The sequence below is a fragment of the Chelonoidis abingdonii genome, chromosome 3 (assembly GCF_003597395.2).
Source record: "Chelonoidis abingdonii isolate Lonesome George chromosome 3, CheloAbing_2.0, whole genome shotgun sequence".
NCBI lineage: Eukaryota > Metazoa > Chordata > Testudines > Testudinidae > Chelonoidis > Chelonoidis abingdonii.
In genome coordinates, this window is record NC_133771.1 from 156,378,582 (window position 1) to 156,399,816 (window position 21,235).

The 21,235-nt window shown below is 39.5% G+C and overlaps 1 protein-coding gene and 1 pseudogene across 1 annotated transcript in view; both read left to right on the plus strand.

Annotated features, from left to right (window-relative positions):
- The window catches only part of ZFAND3 (zinc finger AN1-type containing 3), a 275,471-nt gene that overhangs the window by 159,404 nt on the left and 94,832 nt on the right, over window positions 1–21,235 (plus strand). The window contains exon 4 of the mRNA XM_032770729.2: window positions 20,588–20,767. Coding sequence (XP_032626620.1) covers window positions 20,588–20,767 — 180 coding nt within the window. The remainder of the gene's footprint in view (window positions 1–20,587; window positions 20,768–21,235) is intronic.
- Window positions 1,406–1,620, plus strand: LOC142046639 (U4 spliceosomal RNA; annotated as a pseudogene).

A 21,235-nucleotide genomic window follows, 5' to 3' on the forward strand; every position in this document is an offset into this window, starting at 1 on the left:
TCAGGAGACTGCATTGTGACGAGTGCAAATGAGCTCTGTGTGGTCACCTGTGTGTGTGCTGACCCTCACGGTGGACAATCAGGAAATGGAATTCAAAAGTTCGCGGGGATTCAGGCTTTTTCCTGTTTACCTGGCCAGTGCATCACAGTTTAGTGTCCGATGCTATCATGAGTGCCCCTGTGACAATGGTTCTGAAACCCAAATTGGGAGTGGCTCACTTGGGGCAGAGTCAATCGCTCCCTTCTGGTTTCTAAAAATTGAGTATGTCCTGCCTGGACTGTCATAGCCACGACTGCCTGCCTCCAAGTGCCCCCCCCCCCCGGTTTATGTCACGAATAAGTCTATGTTTCTTATTCTTGTATTCCTCACGACTGCATGACAGAAATGGGGGGTGGGCCCTGCCACAGTAGCTGCGGAGGGTTGGGAGAGAGGTGAAGCAATGGTTGCGGTTCTTGCCAGGGGAACCCCTGTTAATACAGCCACGGAGTAGCTGCGCTCTTCTAATACACTTGACTCTTCCTTCAGAGGAGTAGCCGTGTTAGTCTGGATCTGTAAAAGCAGCAGAGAATCCTGTGGCACTTTATAGACTAACAGACATCTGTTAGTCTATAAGGTGCCACAGGATTCTCTGCTGCTTTGACTCTCTTGTAGTCAGGACTGACTCTATTTTTAGACAGCATAAGGGAGGGATTGACTCAGTGGCCAGTGAGTCAATCCCAAGTTTGCTTTTGCGTTGCGCCCCCGGCTGATTTTAGCCAGGGGCACTCATGATAGCAGCGGACAGTTCAGAGAAGGAGAGATAACCGTCATGTCATTGCCAGTTTTCTCTGGCAGTAGACGGTACAGAACGACTGGTAACCATCTCTGCTATCATTGCAAAAGCAATTGAATGCTGGTGTGTAGCGCTCGAGTGTCGCCTCTGTCTCCACGGCATCTAGTACACAAATGGTGACGGGAAAAACAAAAAGCCGACGGTCTCTAGTGCTGCCGTGCTATTGTTTCTGCAAGGGCAATCCAGGAGAAAAATGTGCGAAAGGACTGTCTGCTGATGTTTTCCCGGAGCAAGGAATGACTGACGACATTACCCAGAACCCCCCGCGACCATTAACATTAGCATCAGGGGCCGGGGGATCATGGAGGACGGAACGGGGTGCTGAGGACTCCCGCTATCCCACAGTCCTCAGCAGTCTCGTAAAACTATTTGCATTCTTGGCTTAGCGCCCAGTGTCTGTAGCTTACAACACGGTGTCTTTTATGGTTCACGGAACAGCTATTCAGTTTCCTTCCCCTACCCCAGCACGAGAAATGAAAGTTAAATAAAGCAATCCTTGAGTACTTACAATGTCACCCTCTTTGTACTGAATGGTACTGATAGAGGCGAATCTGCAGCACTGAAGAGCATTAGAGCTTTGCACAGTGGCAGTATCATAACCAATGAAGTGAATCTGAGGTGTGATTATTGCTACTTGAAAATCGCTCCTCTCCCCCTTCCTGGTGGTAGATGGTACAGTACTACTGTAGACAGCAGAAACTGTTACCTCTCATCTCTTTTTGTTACACTCACCAGTAAATGGGACAGAACGGATAATAACCCTGTGTAAATTTTTGAAAGGAAAATGGGGATTAACTCACTTGGGACTGAGTCAATCCTGCCCTTTACGGTTAATAAAAATAGAGTCAGTCCAGACAAGAATAGGATACAGTGTATTAAAATCAGTGTAGCACAGGGCAGCTGCTCCGTGTCAGTATTCACAGAGGGAGCCGCTGCAAGTAACGCAACCGTTGCTTCCCACCTACCTGGGCTACCACAGCAGTGCCCCCCCACCCATTGTTGGCATGATGTTATGAAGAATGCATGAATAAGAATCACAGAGTAGTTACTGAGATCAAATGAGGGGAGGGAGCCACCATGGGCTATGACAGTCCATGCAGTTCAGAATCTTTTCTTTACGCAAGAGGAAGGGGTCTGATGAAGCTCAGCCCCCAGGTGATAAGATGAAGACAGTTACCAGGCGTTCTGTACCATCCACTGTCAGAAAAAGGGAGTCATTCCCATTTTCACCCCGGAGCCCCCGGCCACACTCAGCCAGGAGCACTCACTGGGCGGCCGTCTACCCCTGGGGAGGGGCAGAGGAGCGGATACTGCTCTTCACCGCAGCAGCATCGCGTCTGCCAGCAGCATTCAGTACACAGAGGGTGACATTTACAGTACTCAAGGAATTATTTATTTCACTTTTTTTTACCGTGCTGGAGGGGGAAAAAAACTGACGAGCTGTTCCGTGAACCACGCAAGACACCGTGTATTACGCTGCAGACATTGGGCGCGCAGCCAAAAATGCAAATAGTTTTCAGAGACCGCTGTGGAGACTGGTAGCTGTAGTCCTCATTACCCCCTCCCTCCCTCCATGACCATCCGTTTGAGTGTCTGGCTTCCCGTTACTGTTGTCACGCACCGCTGTGTATCCTGTAGTTTATTTTTCAAAGGCTTTGGCATTTCCTGTTCTTTAACGGAGCTCTGATAAAAGAGATTTGTCTCACCATACAGCGATGACATCTGCTATCTCCCGTAAGGTTCAATGCAGGAGATACTTTTGCATTTGAACTGCATCGCCACCCGTGGTGATCAGAGCTGGACACGTGAAAGCAGGAAATGTCACTGTAAAGCTCTCGGGGATTTCCCTGTTTACCGGCACTCCGCATCCGAGTTCGGATTGCGGACCAGAGCGGTCAGTGGTGCACTGTCCTGCCTAGAATAATAGGCAAGTGTAACAGAGATCCAGTGTATCAGAGAGCACAGGTGCTCCGTGTCAGTATTCACAGGGGTTGCCCCTGCAAGAAGCGCACCCGTTGCTTTCCTCCTCCCTCAACCTTCCTGGGCTACCGTGTCAGTGCCCCTCCCCCGTTTGTGTCATGAAGTATTAAGGAATACCAGAATAAGAAACAGAGACTTGTTAGTGAGAGAAAATGATGTCGGGGGGGAGGCACTTGGAGGCAGCCTCCCGGGGCTATGACAGTCCAGGCAGAATGGACTCTATTTTTAGACACCATAAGGGAGGAATTGACTCATTGCCAAGCGAGTCAATCCCAAATGTGATTGCAAAAATTTTCAGCCCCAAGTTTGATGATTAAGCTTGTTATTAGCCGTTCTGTCCTATCTACTGCTAGCGGTAGCAATGTTGCCCTCGATGTTGAGCATTTAGGCGGTTCTCCTGGATGGTGGGCAGGTCTGCAGCACCGTCTACCACCAGAGAGGAGGAGATGGAGAGGAGCGGATACTGCTCTTCAGTGCTGTAGCGTCCCGTCTACCAGCAGCATTCAGTACACATAGGGTGACAAACCCTAATCCGAGTTATCACTATCGAATTTAGCGCTACTCCTCTCGTTTGGGAGGAGTTCCGAAGTCGATTTAAGGAGGCGGTTAACTCGATATTAATGACGACGTCGTGTGAACGGATACAGCGTTAAATCGGTATATCGGCCATTAAACCGATTTAAAGTCGCAGTGTAGACCTGGCCTCTCATCCACAACGTGTACATGAATGAGGTGGTGATATGTGGTGAAAGGGGCCCACAATTAAGGGCGAGTATAAATTGAGACTCTCAGGGTAGTTAACATACTTTATCCTGGATCTTCTCCTTGGGGAAAGTAACATTCCCTGTCTGTGATGGGTGGGACAAAGAACAGTGTTGGCTCCCTCTCCTCCCCTGCTTATTTTCTTTCTAAGATTCCTGGGCCTTTTCCTTCTTTCCTTCTCTATTCCAGAGAGACGTATAAGTTTGTACCTTTACTGTTCTAAGGAAACAAGTGAGTGGTTGTGGTGAATGTATAATATACCTGGAGCTTTTTAACAATTTTTACTGACTTCATTGTGTAGTTAAAATACCTTAACTAGGGCTGAGAAAAAGGCGAATGGCCAGCTAGCTGTTTGTTAGAACCAGAAAGATTCAATTTAACATAAAGACCTTTTATCCCTTGTGAAAATTCTTGCAGTTCGTATTTGAGACAAATATTTGATAATGCTTGAACTCTAAATGAATCTCATTGACAGAAAATGAGGCAAACATTTGCTTTAATTGGAACTGTGTAGGCTGGACTAGAGAATTTAATTAAAAAACTAGGTGTATATTTTGAAATTCTAGGGTTCTCTCTAGACATCCGAAAGGGCATGTCAAGGCGGGCTATGAAGATACCAGCAGTACAAGAGAAGATAATTGAAAGTTTTTTATTAAAACAATATTAGCTTCTACATGCCTTGTGATTCAAGTGTCCAGAGTAAATGTGAAGGATAATTAAATTCTGTATCCATCAATTAGTAATCCAGTTTCCAAGGGCCCTCAGTTATTATGATATACATCTAGAAGTTCACTTCATTTTTAGTCCATTTCCTCAGACTCTCCCGTGTTGCCAACTCTTTGGTTTGTGTGTGCATTTGCTTACTAAGTTATTCTAATCACAGTGAGAGGATTTTTTTCCCTTATTACGCACTGCATTTTGGATGTCTTTGTATTCCTTGAAATCACTTGGGAACTATGTATGTTTCTATCCTAAATCATCAGTGTTGTGCAATTATTCTACGTGGGTAGAATTATACTTCAGGAATCATAGAGGTGAAACCATAGAAATTTAGGGAAGATAAAGTGACTGCAGTCATTTTATCCATTTTGTGTCCCATCCAATACAGAATTGATACCTGCAATATATTCTCTAGAGTTTGTCTTGTACACATTTTAAATGCCTATATACCAGGGCTTCCACCCCTTTACTTGAATAGGTTCTACCAGGGAAGATTGAATTTAAATCAAATTGATTTAAATAATGATTTAAATCACTGGTGAGGAAGACTCGATTTACTCATGGATTTCTATGTAAAAGTACATTCTTGTTGATGGTTATAACCTTAATACATTTTCTTCACAACCCAGAGATAGATATAGGTTCATTTTTAGAAGGTCGACACTATATATATTTTTAAGTGACTTATTTTGAGAACTTTTCAGATTAATTTTACAGCTGTATCAGAAAATGAATGATTGTTTGGTTATTTCATTTACCAAAGGTAATTGAAGCAGATATTTATGAAGTCATTGCGAGGTGAACTGTTCAACAGGTTAAACATTAATATTTGGAGGATTTTCTAGTCATACTATATTAGGAGGAGAACATCACCAGACAGACATTTACATTGTTTTATGTAACTAAAACAACAACATTATGTATTCTGGATTTTTTCTTCAACAGCAAGCATATAATATTTTAACAAAACAAGCATATGATTTTTTAAATTTAGTTAAACATTCAAGTTTTTTAAAATCGGGTTTGTTTTTGTTAAAAGTGTTTAACTAAAATAGTTAAATGAAATATTAAAAAAAAATTAGATCGACTATGTCAGCCAGGTCAATATGAGAAACTTAAAATATTGGCTTCTGCAGGTAACTCGGTCGTCTTCACCTTCATTTTCCTGTTTGTTCATAATCTGGAAAAGAAATACAAGCTTTCCTGCTTTTTCAGGTCCCAAACGATTTCTCAATTTGGAATTAATTAGTCCAAAGGAAGAAAATTATTCTTTCTACACTGGCAGAAGAAGCTACTGCTGTTAAAAGGGAGATTATCACTTCAACAGTCTCTGAATCCAAGGGTTTAAGTGACTTTCACCAGTTCACTGGGGTGACTTTCTTTAGAACATCATCAGCAAACATATATTTCTTGAATGGTTCTTATTGCCAGACTGGGTTGTGAGGGAATGGTATGCTAGAACTCAGATCAATGAAGACTACACTCAGAAAGGCCTTAAGACTTCTGGAATATGCTGCTCAAACAGTTTCACTTTTGTTTCTACCGCCTGTCCTTCCCTTCTCATATTTATCTCCAGACTTCTTCTCCTTGTCTGGATCTATTCTACCCCCAACAATCTTCTGTTCATTGAACTTTGTGAAATTTTGCACTTTTAGAGACAGGTAAGGGATTGACTCTGCGTAGACAAATTTGCAGAAGGACAATAGGGTTGAGGTCTGTTATTTCTCACCTATTTATTTAATTATTTAAAAACATTTTTGCTGTTAACAAGCATGTTATCTCTGGAGACACACATTCACAGTTTGAGAACTGCAAAACTAAGAATCTCTAATAGTATCTTCTAGACTGAGCACTGAGTCCCATTGGGTAGATAGAAATATTAACCTAAGTAATCTATAAAGAAGCCTCTGAAGCCCCGTAAGATTGAGTCCCTAATCCATGAACTATTGGAATGCATTTACAAAACTTTTCTTAAACATTACATGTATGTATTGTCTCATACTATAGAATTAGAGTTTATAATCCCTATTTCATGATGAGATACCTTTGAGCAATAATGTATCTTAGTTTTTTCCCTCAAAAAGCATTTTGTAAAAAAAAAAAATCCAATTTAAATAAAAAAAAATTGATTTTTACCCACCTTGGGTTCTGCAGACTGAACCTTTTAGTACACTTTCCATGATCTTTTTCATCCTGTTTTCTTTAGTTTCATAGCTCACTGTTTTCTTCTTTCAGACCAGCCTAGACAATTCTTCTCCTTCCTTGATGTTTACACCCTTGAAATACTTGTAGATAATTAACATATCACCTCCTAGTAGGGTGACCAGAAAGCAAGTGTGAAAAATTGGGATGGGGGTGGGGGGTCTAAAAAAAAAAAAAAAAAAAAAAAAAAAAAGACCAAAAAATTGGGACTGTCCCTATAAAATCAGGATATCTGGTCACCCTACCTCCTAGTTATTACTTTAACAAGCAATACGGAATCAGGCCTAGTCTGCAGTAGAAAATTAGGTTGCTTTAACTATGTCAGTCAGGGTGTGAAAAATCCAGGCCCAGGAGTGGTGGTGAGAAGCCGACCAAACACCCCCTCACGTAGGCAGAATTCTTCTGTCAACCTTGATCTACTGGTCTTAGGGAGGTGGATTACCTGTGCTGATGGGAGAACCCCCTCCATCGGCAAAGGTGTTGTTTACACTGAAGAGCTACACCAGCGCAGGTGTGCTGCTGTAGTGCTTTAAGTGTGGATGTACCCGTAGTTCTTTATCTCTTTCCTCTTCAGTTGTTCCCTGCCAGCCTCAGAATCGCTTTTGTTCCTGCTTCCTTCAGCTCGCAGTTATTTATTGCTACAGTACTCTCTCTTCTAACCGTATTTTACAGTGGCTCTTAACACTAAGTGAAAACTGCCCACTGGGAATGGTTCATCATAGATATTTCACTGAGCAAAAAGCTCTCCTTGATGTATGTAAACACTCCATTATATTTGAAAATGTTAGTTTAAGAAAAGTGTTTCCTGTTGCCAAACTTAAGGCGCAGTAATGGTACAGTAGAACCTCAGAGTTACTAACACCGGTTACAAACTGACCAGTCAACCACACGTCTCATTTGGAACTGGAAGTACACAGTCAGGCAGCAGCAGACAAAAACAAAGCAAATGCAGTACAGTACTGCGTTAAACGTAAACTACTACAAAAATAAAGGGAAAGTAGCATTTTTCTTCTGCATAATAAAGGTTCAAAGCAGTATTAAGTCAATGTTCAGTTGTAAACTTTTGAAAGAACAACCATAGCGTTTTGTTCAGAGTTACAAACATTTCAGAGTTATGAACAACCTCCATTCCCGAGGTGTTGGTAACTCTGAGGTTCCACTGTACATGTTTTGCAATTTAGAATAAATTCCATCCGTTCACTTTGGTTTGATTGACTCAGCCATTCCCATGCCACAGGTCCAGGAATCCATGTATTACAATTACATTATAAAAAGAACACACATCTTTACTGGTTCCACCAATAGAACCAGCTGTTAAATAGCTGACCATCCAAATTTTTAGTTTTGCAATGAGATATTTATTTTTTTGCAATGCAGGACTGTGTTTATACAGCACTTTTCCACCATGCATGCTGTGTAATGGAATCAGTGTGAATGCTGACTACTTAAGATAGTGTTCTATAGCAGGGAACATGAGAAATGCCGATTGCCAAAGTAATAGCTTCAATAAATTAATGCGTTTTGTGAGTAAAAATAAATATGCTTCCTTGTCATCATTTGCAGGTTTTATAGGATAGAGTGACCAGATGTCCTGATTTTATAGGGACAGTCCCGATTTTTGGGTCTTTTTCTTATATAGGCTTCTGTTAACCCCCCCGCCCCCCGGTCCTAATTTTTCGCATTTGCTGTCTGGTCACCCTATTATAGGATAAAAGTTCTTCCACGGTATTGTCAGAGTGCATGCATAGCAATTTAAAAAGTGACACAACCTTTGTTAAAATGCTAGATTTATTTGCATGGTACTGGTGAGTGGCAAAAATGATACAGTAAGTTACTTTTCAACAGCTGACACCCCAGGCAGTGTCTTTGTTTTGTGAGATAGTTGTTGTCAGTGGATACTTCTGCAGGTGCTAGGGAAACTACTTTTTCATACCCAGTCGATCCATTCAGCATTGCACAACTACTGTGGAGATAATAGGAGCGTGCAGTGCTGTGGAAATGACACTGTTTTCAGAATAGCTATATTAGAAGCCTGGCTAAGAGAGTTCTTATAGATACTTCTGCTCACATATATAAATCCATTTATTGTCTTGCTATTTTTCAAATATTTACCTTTGGAATTATTAGTTACTTAGAACATGGATATAAAAACTCTCCTGTTAATCCCATTGTTCAATCCAACAACTTCTTTCCTTCTCTATTATGCATTGCTGCACTTCCCTTAGTAATAGCTGAATATACTAAAATCAAGGCATCCTGGTAATGAAGCAAGGATTTCCTGAGCCAAAATATCAATCTCACAAGAATATGTAGGGAGTAAAATAGCCACAGGGGAGAAGACTTGATAGTTTTACTCATACAGAAGTTTCTCTTGAGAGGAGAAGGAAGATGAAAGTTAACTAAAAGCAAAAGTGTCATCAAATTTAATACTGAGGGGAAAAAATAAATATGTTCTACGTTGTGTCTCCAGTAATTGCACAAAAGTTAAATACAATATTTGTGAGCAACTTTTTATACATTTTAAGCCAGGTTCCTGGGCACCCAAGGAACAGGATGAGTACAAATACTTCCAGGAATACAGCTATCACTTTCACTTAGATATCTGACTCTAGCGCGATATAGTCCCACTGTTTGCTGGTCACCTTCATTTTACCTTTGTAGCATCACTTATTTTTTGAGCTGTTTTATTTCCCTTTCTGGTGTTTGAAGAGAAAAATTAAATGTGAAAAACCTAGGGGTTTTAGCATACAAATGACTGTACTATCTAAGCTCAAGTTAGTATTGCTGCTACATTGTGTTAGCAGGAAATATAACAACATATAGGGAGTGCAAACAGGCTTAAAATAAACAAAGACTGAACTGAAGCCTCCCTGGTGGAAAGAAACTTTCTGCATAGTGTAACTTTAGTATGTTGCATAAAGGAAATCGGATTCCTCATTTACCCTGGCAGGCCCTGCTCTTGTAAGGGAATCTGCATACCTGTGCTTTCAAGGCCCCTTCACTGTGTATCCCCGTTTACACCTTTGACTTTCTCTTCCTTTCATGTCCTCCTTGCCTCCTTTGTGAACAATGCCAGCCTTTCATTAAAACTCCTCCTAATAACTCAGTGAATGAATAAAGACTATCTATGTGTTTTAAACATAAACATTTACTAAATGTTCATAAATCGAGTCTCCACATTCTGTCCATACCCACCCCACCCCTTCTGTGTGTGTTTTTTTTTCATTTGTTGCTTATATATCGGATAACCTCTGCTGTATGTGCTGCTAGTTCAAACAAAAACATGTTCATAATTAGAAAGAGGAGGGAGGGTGAGAGAACTGTAAATTTGTTTCATCCCCCACTTGCCTCCTGTTGTTGTTGTTAGCTGCTTGAGGGACTATTTTTTTAACTACATGTTTATATAGCACCTAACATAATGTGGCCCTGATCCTATGATACAAATAATTGTCTAAATTCTACATTATAAACCCCTCAGGGCAAGCTCTTTGTCTGTTTACCTGTAAGCTGCCTAGCACATCCTTTTGAATAGTATAAAAAAATACTCATAATCACGTGTGGAGTACAGTTGTCTTTCCAGGATCAGAAGCTGTGGTTTTATTCAAATGTGTATTTAGGGCACATAAGTGGAAGATGGAATGTAGCTTATTATCCTAAATGCAGTCAAATATAAATTGCACTTGAGATGTTTTTAATATGCAGTGAAGCAGAAAATTTCAACAAATAGTTTATGTTGATATTTCATAACTTGAAGCAATACCCTGACTAATCTGAGGCAAGAGTATTACCAGTTTTTCAGGCACTTAAAAAAAATGTAATGATAGAATAACCTAAAATAAACAGTACAGTGTGGCAATTTAATGTCATAATATTCATATTCCTTCTCATACAGTACTTTCAACATATGCATTCTTTTAGACATGAAACCATTTTCTGATTAGACTAGAATAAGGTAAAGTCTCTTGTGCATGTTATGGTGGTGCTAATAGATTGTTAGACATTTGCTATAATGCTACCATGGTAATTTATGCTTTGTAAAAGAACAAGATACTCTTGCAGGGAAAACTGTGTGGTCTGCACAATAAATGCTGCATGAGAAGCAAATGTTCTCCAAATAATTTTTTTTTGCTAGTTTATACCTCAAACCTGTAGTTGCTGTAGGAATGAAAAATCAAAGGACAGTGTAATTTCAGCAGTAAACCAGATTAATTAATTAATTACTTGTAAGACTTTTGGTTAGGAACATAACTTGGCTGATTCAAATATTCAGTTTTGGTAACACTAATACTTCAAACAGATGAAAGGATTATGAGAATACACCATCCTGCAGGTTACATCAATACTTATAATAACACCAGATATCAGAAACCTCTAACTTTTACTCTCAAAGCAAGCAAAAGATAGTGCTTAAATTCATGGCTTGTTCGTCTCAGCTGTGCTGCTCTCGGTTCGTGATATGGTAACAGGTGAAGACACTGGCTTGTATAACTTTATTTATAGTATAAAATGTAAACACAACTCTTTTCAGAATTCTGCCTCTGTTGTATGACAGATATACCTATATTGTTTGTTGCGTTGGACATAAGTGCGCAAAGTTCATCAGACTAGCAGGTAATGTACCAGGAACTCAATGATCTTACATAGTTTTAAATAAGTGTAGCAAATTACACCTCTTTCATAAATAACAAGGTCAGGCCTGAAGATACTATGCTACAATATGTAATGCATCTTATCTGAAATGGTTGGGTGAACTGAATGCTGGAACTGAGACAACTGTTGTCTTATTGTGGGATGTCACAGAATTTGAAGTACTTGCATAGTATTTCTAAGGCAACTGAACGGTTCATATTAAATCTTTTCCTTAGTCCTAGTGCTTGAGGATTAAATGGGGAAGTTGGAAGGTACACTACATTTTTTTTCCATTTTCCTTAGATCCATACACTGGGATTAAACAGATACAATTACACTGGTTTGGTAGTCTTAAAATCACAGTTGGAGGCTGTGTATGGTGTCTTTCTCACTTGGAGGACTAGAATCTGAAGCCATGCTGGTGGTTGCTTTGACTTGATGAATGGGAAGAGGGAGAATTCTGAAGTCTAGTTTATTCTCTCTGTGGAGGGTCTAAACTAATAACTGAATCTCTGCTGCCTGGAAATAAATGTTCTGAATTAGATTAACTAAAGAAAATTAGACACACAAGGCGGGTGAGGTAATTTTTTTTTAATATCCACCATGTGAAGAAAATTAGTAATTCCGACTGATTATTAGATAGATATAGATATATAGATATATAGATATAAAAAATAAAAAATAGTATTCCGAGTGTGTTATGTATATGATCCTGTTGCATGTAAATGCTTAAGTAACCTGAGTTATCAAGAATCTTTCCCTTCCTTTGACATTCTCAGATTATTAAATAGCTAACACAAGATAAGGCTGCATTAGACTTCTCTCTCCCCACTAACCTAATTGTGCTACTGTAACATCATATAGGGAACAACCTTTTAAAATACAGTTAGCTTCCAAAATCTGTCAGTTTATCCTGTTTTGGGGTTGGCAGCTTCTGGCTGTAAAGAAGACAGGAAGTTTCTGCCAGCAGCATTTGTTAAAGATGAACGCGGCTGCATGCTGTATGGTAGAATTTTGTGACTGGGACTTGGCCCACAGGCTGCACTTTATGCATCACTCTTGGATAATTTCCTTTTACTCATTCAGGCAGAAAGTCTTTTTAGTTTGGGGAAGAGGAAAAGATAGGGTGAGTGAGTGTGCACATTTAAACTGATGCCAGTAGAATTCTCCACTTTGAAGGGTACTCTGTAGGGAGGAGGACCAGTGCATAAAGTCTTACTGCTAGGGAAAGAAAACCTAGTATGGGACAGCAGTCAATAGGCAGACTGTGGGCCAAATCTGGAGTTCCAGATGCTTTTGAACAGACCACCAAATCTTTTTATTTACTTGTTGTTGTTTTTGTTTTTGTATTATTTTTCTCTGGTGTCTGGACCTTGATTATACCTTAACCAAGAAATTTGAACCTTGACAAAATATAATCAATTGCCCCAGACCTAGTATCCATCTCCTGTACCTCTAAATACTAGTTGAAACTCATCATGGTATTTCTGTAGAAAGTGACAAAATAACATTTCAATATAGGATACTGAAAAGTACAGAAGTATCAGTTTAATAAGGTGGATTTTTAGTCATTCATTATTTTGCATATAGTTCTCACTTTTCAGCATAGGGAAAGCAACAATAAATGTGGAGTGCAAAGAAAAGTCTTCTGTCTGCAGACCATTTTCATTTCATAACATTTTTAAAATGATGATAAACTGCTTGGTTCTCACCAGCTCTTGTTATGGCTTTGTCTTGTTAAAGCTATTAACTGAGTGTAACATCATGTAGAATTTTACTGAGATTTTAATCAAAAGAATAAAAACTAGGGTTGTTGATTAATCGCAGTTAAATCACTGTATTATTTGCACTGTAAAAATGATAAAAGAAATAGTATTTTTCAATTCACCTCATACAAGTACTGTAGTGTGATCTCTTTATCATGAAAGTGCAGCTTATACATGTAGATTTTTTTGTTACATAACTGAACTCAAAAACAAAACAATGTAAAACTTTAGAGCCTACAAGTCCACTCAGTTCTTCTACTCGTTCAGCCAATCTCTAAGAGAAACAAGTTTATTTACATTTACAGAAGGTAATGCTGCCTGCTTCTTTATTTATGTATGTCTCCTACTTTGTTTTACCTGCATTCTGCCATATAGTTCATATTATAGCAGTCTCTGATGATGACCAAGCACATGTTGTTCGTTTTAAGAACATTTCACTGCAGATTTGACAAAACGAAAAGAAGGGACCAATGTGAGATTTCTAAAGATAGCTACAGCACTCGACCCAAGAATTAAGAATCTGAAGTGCCTTCCAAAATCTTAGAGAGACGAGATGTGGAGCATGCTTTCAAAATCTTAAAAGAGCAACACTCTGATGCGGAAAGTACAGAACACGAACCACCAGAAAAGAAAATCAGCCTGCTGCAGGTGGCATCTGACTCAGATGATGAAAATGAACATGTGTTGGTCCACTCTGCTTTGGATTGTTATCAAACAGAAACTATCATCAGTATCGATGCATGTTCTCTGGAAGGGTGGTTGAAGCATGAAGGGCCATGTGACTCTTTAGTGCATCTGGCACTTAAATAACTTGTGACGTCTGCTATGACAGTGCCATGCAAATGCCTGTTCTCACTTTCAGGTGACATTGTAAACAAGAAGTGGGCAGCATTATCTCCTGCAAATGTAAACAGACTTGTTTGTCTGAGCCATTGGCTGAAAAAGAAGTAGGACTGAGTGGACTTGGGCTCTAAAGTTTTACATTGCTTTGTTTTTGAATGCAGTTTTTCATACCTAATTCTACATTTGTAAGTTCAATTTTCATGATAAAGAGATTGCACTACAGTATTTGTATTAGGTGAATTGAAAAATACTATTTGTTTTTTACAGTGCAAATATTTGTAATCAAAAGTAAATAGTGCGCACTGTACACTGTGTTCTGTCTTTTTATTAAAATCAATATATTTAAAAATGTAGAAAACATCCAAAATATTTAAATAAAGGGTATTTTGTTATTGTTTAACAGTGCGATTAATCATGCTTAATTGTTTTAATCAGATGATTAATCATGATTAATTTTTTAAATAACTTGACAGCCCATAAACTCTTTCAGAATTGGCAGCATCCACCTAACTGTTTTGCTAGCAGCTTGGGCTTACATGCCTTGAGAGAAACTCAACATTTCTGAATTTACTGCCAGTTTTTGGGATGTATGAGTGAGATCGAGGTGATCCATAAGTTACTTGTATTAACTGAAGCTCTGATTCAAAGAAACCAAGTGCAATCCAATAAAATATATATACTCTGTTTACACACACACACATTAAAAAGACTAATTCAGTTTGTCATTAATATTTACAGCCGCACAATTAAAAATTGGAGCACTACATTTAATATGAAACCTTTCATGATTTTTAATGTATACATTGTTCACATCAGCATTAAAAATGCTAAGTGTATGGAAAAAATGGATATTGCATTGAAGCTTAAACTATCTTTGTTACCAATACAATTTTCAGTAATTACGTGTAGTTATACGTACTGAAGCTGTGTTCTGTTCTTCATTATTTGTTGGTTTTATCCCTTGATTTTTATCCAAACTACAGTTGTTCAGTCGTGCTAAGTAATTTAATGCCCTTGTGCTGTTGGATCTCTACTAATGTATTTTGTTTTCTAATACGCAAACTCTATTCTGATGCTGTGGGATCTTAATGTCAGCAATGGTCTGGTCTGGAGCTCTTTTACATTTGAAAGACTAATTCTAAAATAGTGAACTAATGTTTACCATTTGACATTTGCAGAACACTAAGACACTTTTGTGAGGTATGTAAATACAGTGGACACGCTTTCAAAAAGGAGGAAATTTTAAAAGATCTTTTTCAGTGCTGTCCTCTCTCTTTTTCTAGTAAACAGCAGAATCTTTGAAAATGGTGGAATTTAAGGGCTCCTTCTCTATTACCATTTTACAGATGCAAAGATTGCAACTTGGATATGGTAACCTAATGAGTCAGTGGAATGAATAGCTGGTTTTTAGTCTCATGTTCAGTCTTCCAGACCATGCTTTCATCACACTACTGCTATTACCAAAATCAGAAATGTAGATGACATTAGGGAGTTCTGCTGTAAGATATTTACTTATAACTTTTTTAAGGTAAGAAAACTCATTTAAATTCTGTGGGGTCTAGGGAAGGTACACAGTGAAGTTGTGTTGCAGCCTGTTCATGCATTGTTCTAGCAGAACCCAGAAATTACTGACTTACTGTAGAACAGTATTTGACCAAAAGCTTGTATGATATATTTATAAGGGGGTAACCGTTTTAGTCTGTATCTACAAAAACAAGGAGGAGTCTGGTGGCTCCTTAAAGATTAACAGATTTATTTGAGCATAAGCTTTCGTGGGTGAAAAAACCTCTCTTCTTCAGAAAGCTCCATATGGACTCTGTCTCTTTGCTGAACCAAACACTGCGCCAAAAAAAAAAAAAAAAAGCTAACCGCAAAATCTGCTTGATTCAGATGGACCAATAGCCAAGATTTCATGCACCAAACTACTTAACATGTCGAAATCCCAGTTTCTGTTTTAGACCACCTGCATATTTTGAATTCTGTGCATTTTGATGATGGTTTTTAATGGCATTAGTCTGTCATCAGTAGGACCCATAAAACCTTCTGCTAGCCATTTTCAGTTGAATTTGTATTCCAAAAGCAGTGTGGTTTATTTGGAAGAACTAGAATGTCTTTCAACTGCTTCAGAACAGCAATTTCCACATTTTTCCTGCATCCTCTTGTCTGCTTTGAAGAAACGGTTACAAAAAAAATAGACATGCTCAGTTACCACACAAAGTGGAGCAAGTGAGAGTTCTTTGTGAGCTAATTGGTTTGCCAAATCTGCTAGCAGATCCTAAAGAATACAGTTCTGAATATAGGACATCCTAGGGCCACAACGGCTAAAAGCATGTAATTGTTACGTAGACTCTGCTGCAATGTAGCTTCTCTAATCTGCCAGCTGTTTCAATATTAAGCTTCTGGGGAATGACATTACTGAATGATAGGCTGACCAGACAGCAAGTATGGAAAAATTGGGATGGGGTGGGGGGTAATAGGAGCCTATATCTGAGAGAGACCCAAAAATTGGGACTGTCCCTATCAAATCAGGACATCAGGTCACCTTACTGAATGATGAATTTTTTGTCAGCATTTTGTGCCCAGTTTCAAGCAGGAAAGTTTATAAGTAGGGTGTAAAAATGAATAGCCTTTCAGAAAAAAAACACAACCTTGCTGAATGTGCAGGCTGAACAAATAAATAGCTTTGGGAGATGTAGTGTAGGGCCACTGTTAGTTATATTGTTTTTAGGGGTCTGTCAGGACTTTCATTATACAGATTAATTTTTAAAGTTTTAAAATTCACCTGTAAATACTCTTTGTGGATGAAACTTGGTATGCAGCACAGCCCAAAAGCAAAATATTTGTACCTGTTTTGCAGGGGGAAAATAAATCAGCTGAGAATTTTTGACTTGTAGGATGTTAATACATTTCTTAATTTCTATTATAATAACTTTAAATTGACTTTTTAATTAGGTTTTGCAGATCACTGATGTAGAATATGGATTGTAACCGTAATATATTTTGTTCCACTGCTCAAGGGTTGTAAGTACTTCCATTTCTGAGATGTGTACAATACAGCTTAACTCTTGTGCAGTGCTTTGCATATAAATCCATCGCAAAACATTTTTATCTGATCTCTGCTCTGTCCTTGCATTGCAGGTAGAGAGCATTTAGTGCAGGCAGGATGTACACCATCAGTGCCCAACTTTCCCTAGCCAAAGGGTCAGATTGGTACTCAGCCAGGAGCTCAAGGGCCATGTTCAAAGTGAATGAAACATAGCTGCCAACAGTTTTCATTTGGCCAAGACATTCCCAGGGTTTCAATACCCATCTGTGACAACTGCTATCCCTGCCAATGTCTCAAGACTGTGCTGTTGCAGCAGGTGAAATTTTTTTCTCTGAACTGCTTCTTGCTAGGCAGGAGCCCCGTCAGTACCTGGCTGAATTCCTCTCTAGCTCAGTACCGGACGATCAAGCTTCATACCCCTGGCAGCTCACTCCCGGGCCCTGTCTAGATTAGGAATATAGGTTGTTTGAAAATATTAGCTAGCACGATTTTAAACATGATTTTTGCAGCTACTCTAGACACAGGTAACTCCTTTACAAATATATTAGCTGGCCGGAGATACTATATATAGGGATAGGCTAACTGGGAGCCTAAGGAGTGATCACAACTAGCTAATAAGCTTTTTTTAAAGAGTTCAGCTGTGTTTGTGAAAGGAAATAAGTGTTAGGTAACATGTTTTTAAATACTACCTATTTTCTTAATCCGGGTAAGCCCTGTGTCTACACTGGGTGCTAAGTGGTGGTTAAAAATATGTTGACGTGTATTGGCTAACAGTTTTTAAAAACACCTTTCATTTCCGCAACCTAGACATGTCTCTTGTCAGTTCTCTCCCTCAGCGGCTCCACCTCTGTTGTGGACTGAAGAGCTGCTACCAGGATAGGAACCTGGGCAGGTTGCGGGGCCTAGGAGAATCCCTGGGCACAAAAGGGTAGGAGGGGCAAGATATGGGTGGGTGGAAGGCCATAAACATATGGAGAATAGCAGAAGCTGTGAGGAGCAACACAGCAGTTCTCAAACTTCATTGCTCTGTGACCCCCTTTTGACAACAAAAAATATTACATGACTGTTGGAGGGGGGAACCAAAGCTAAGCCTGTCCGAGCCCTGCCACCCCAGGTGGGGGGTCCCAAGGACTTCAGCCCTGGGCAGGAGGCCTGTACTTTGAGCCCCGCCATCCAAGGCTGAAGCCCTTGGGCTTCAGCTTCAGCGCAGGGCCCTGGCAAATCTAGCTCCAGCTCTGATGACCCCATTAAAAATTGAGTTGTGATCCATTTTGGGGTCCCAACCCACAGTTTGAGAACTGCTGCAACTTTTCAGATAAGCAGAACCATCGGGGGAGAGTTGGAGGGTTTTATATGCATTCTTTGCATTTTAATTTGTTCTCTGCTTTTTCCTGGCACCTTTCCAAACGCAAAACAACCTGAAATTAATCAAAATGCAAACTTTACCTTGCAGCAGACCCCAGACCCCATTTTAGTTGGAGAATTGTCCCTTGCAATTTGTTTCAAGTATTAGCAAATTATGATGAAATGGAGGAGATTGCAAACTCTCATCTTTCATATACATATGCAGCAGCCCATGGAAGCTACAGGTCTCAACATGCAATGATCTGCCTTGATATGAGTGGCCCAGCTGCTTGGCTAGATCTGGAATGTTGCTTGCAAGGACCTGTGGTTTCCCCAGTTCTCATCTGTTTTAAAGATGAGAACCCTGTCTCCATAGGAATCCATGGGCTGTTTGATTGCTTCTTATCTACAGATGGAGTACAACAGGGGTGAATGAGCCAAGTCTGAGACATGGAGGAAAAGGTTAAGGATTGAGAGGCCGAGGGAATAAGATGATTGTCCTGTATAGCTGAATGTTAATGCTAATATTTCCATATTTATTTACTTGTATAGCATCAGCAGTATGCTTGGTGCTTTATACAAGTATAAAGACATAGTACCTGTCCTAAATTGCTTACAATCTAGGTACCATAAGCACGGTATGTTAGAGAAAAGACATGGAAAGGTGAGGAAAAATAAAAGAATTACAAGATATGTCTGTGGAGAAAATTAAGCTGAGGTTTTTACTTGATGCGGGAAGGGTGAAAGTTCACCTGCAAACAGTTTGCATTGCCAGTACTTTTCTAAACTTTCCTTCACAATTTTTTAGGACACTTCTTTGTTCATTGAGGTCATCTGCTGGATCCCATAATGAAGTCATGATCCGGGGATGATGTATTCTGTTGCTACAGTTGAAATGTGAAGCACTATGACTTCACTGCAGTCTCTGGTAGAGGGTGAGGATGGAGTGGGAGGGAGGCATTTCTATACTCACAGTTTTATCTTTTCTTTTGTCATATTTGCTAAATAGCAAAGTTGGGGGAAAACATTTATATTTTTACTTTATATCTTTGAGTTTTCTCCAGTATAAATGGAGCATATAAGGAGTTTTCTCTTGTTTTAAGGGAACTTAACTGAATATAGCTTGGCAAAAAGCAGATAAAGTGGGATGATTATGATGATTGTCTGCTGCGGTTTGAGAAGTAGTAGTGTAGAGGATGGAGGATTACTCATCATTTGAAATATTAGAAACAGCAGCAGCGTGATAGGAAAATTGTAGGTTTAGGTGTTAAATCCCTCACTTAAGTGGTGTCTAGGTACTGGAACAATCATCCAAAGAGATGGCTTAGGGCTGTTGTGCACCGTGTCACATTAAGGACTATGAGGGTGTGAACTGCAGAGCACACCAAAGTGTTGCTCTTTAGCTGCCTTCTAAGGATGCTGCTGACACAAACTAAAAGGTATCCAGTTGACATTAACACAGTCATCTTTCAAACAGGACTATGGTAACACAAACTTTTCATTCTTGCCAGCATGTCCATACAGGGCAGTTAAAGCGCAACATTTGGGTGTAGTCTGCAAGTCACATGCCTGTCATCCACACCCTGCTGCAATGTAGATGTAGCTCTAGACACCATCAGGAGAGGTATTTAAATAGTGGGCTAGATAAAGTGTTCAGAGAAAGTAATATAAGGCAACGCCTATTTCCATCAGGCAGGCTTTACGCTAGTTTACGGTCTCTAAAATTTCCCACAGTTGCTGCTACCAGTTCAGCTCCATTAGCGGGAACAATGGCAGGGAGCACTAGTGTAGACGAAGTGCCAGGCATCCATCACAGGCATTTTACTCATGTTTATGTAGGTCTGCTCAGAACAAGGTTAGACCATACTGTGCTTACAATGCTGAAGGACATTCAGAAGCTCTGGGTCTACTCTAGCACTCCCATCATTGCTACCTTAGTGAAACTTTACAGGTCACAATGGGAAAATTTTTTCACAAAACCATAGTGTAAATATTCTTATATTTGGATTAGATAACCCAGGGAGTCTCTTCCAGGTATTACCTTATCAGATGCATACTTTCTTCACACTTCGTTTTAACTGTTTATACAACAGCACGTATGTTATGTGTTCGACTGCCAAACACACAAGTAAACTTTGGATGCTCTGTTAGACCAAGATCCTTGAAACAAGGACTGTTGTCATCTTTGTGTAGTGCTAAGCATTCTGTCAGTACTTGTCAATAACAAGGAAATTCTAAAGTGAAGTTTCAAATCTGGAATAAATCAAAAATCTTAAGGCTACTTCAGCATTTTATTCTACAGCATATGCATGGAATCAGTTGGAGTGATGTTGACCCAGACCGTGCACTCATTGCATTTTGGACTGTTTTCATTTTTTTCCTCTCAGTTCTGCTGCTTCAAGCATAAAATGAAGTGAGTAGCCTTCATACCTCATTCTACTTTCTCAACCTTGTTTTTGATAGATTTCCAAAAGAAGCAGCCAGATGATGACTCCACTCCCAGCACAAGCAACAGCCAGTCAGATTTGTTCCCTGGAGAAACAAACAGTGACAACAGCAATACCTCGCTAACTACGCAGACTGTTAACTCCAGCCAGCAACTTTCGACAGAACTGAATGTAACTTCGCTGAGTAAAGAGGAATGTAAGTGCATGAGCTTTGAGGAGGGGAAATCAAAGGAAACCTAAACATCTGCTCTTTTCTCAGTGCCATTTGTCACTCTCTCTTACTAGAAAGAGATGACCTCTCTTTTGGGGAGGAGGGAGTTAGAAAATAATCATGAAACTCAAACAGTTGGGTTTAATCAAAAATGAACAAACAAAAAAAAAAAGGGGCCACTGTGACTTTAGAAACAATTTTTATACTGATGTACAGCTATTTGAGCTTTAGTCTTCTGATCTTGATTTGACTCTAAGACAATTTTACCCACTTTATGAAATTCTCTCCCTAATTACTACAGGTAAACTATTGTATGTGGTGGGATAGAAACCAGAATCTTATCAATTTGGTCCATATATCATTATTTTAAAACCTTTTTTAAATGGCTATGTGCAGTATTGACTGTAACATAGGGTTTGTTAGAACTGACTGTGGGATGATCTTTGACCCCAT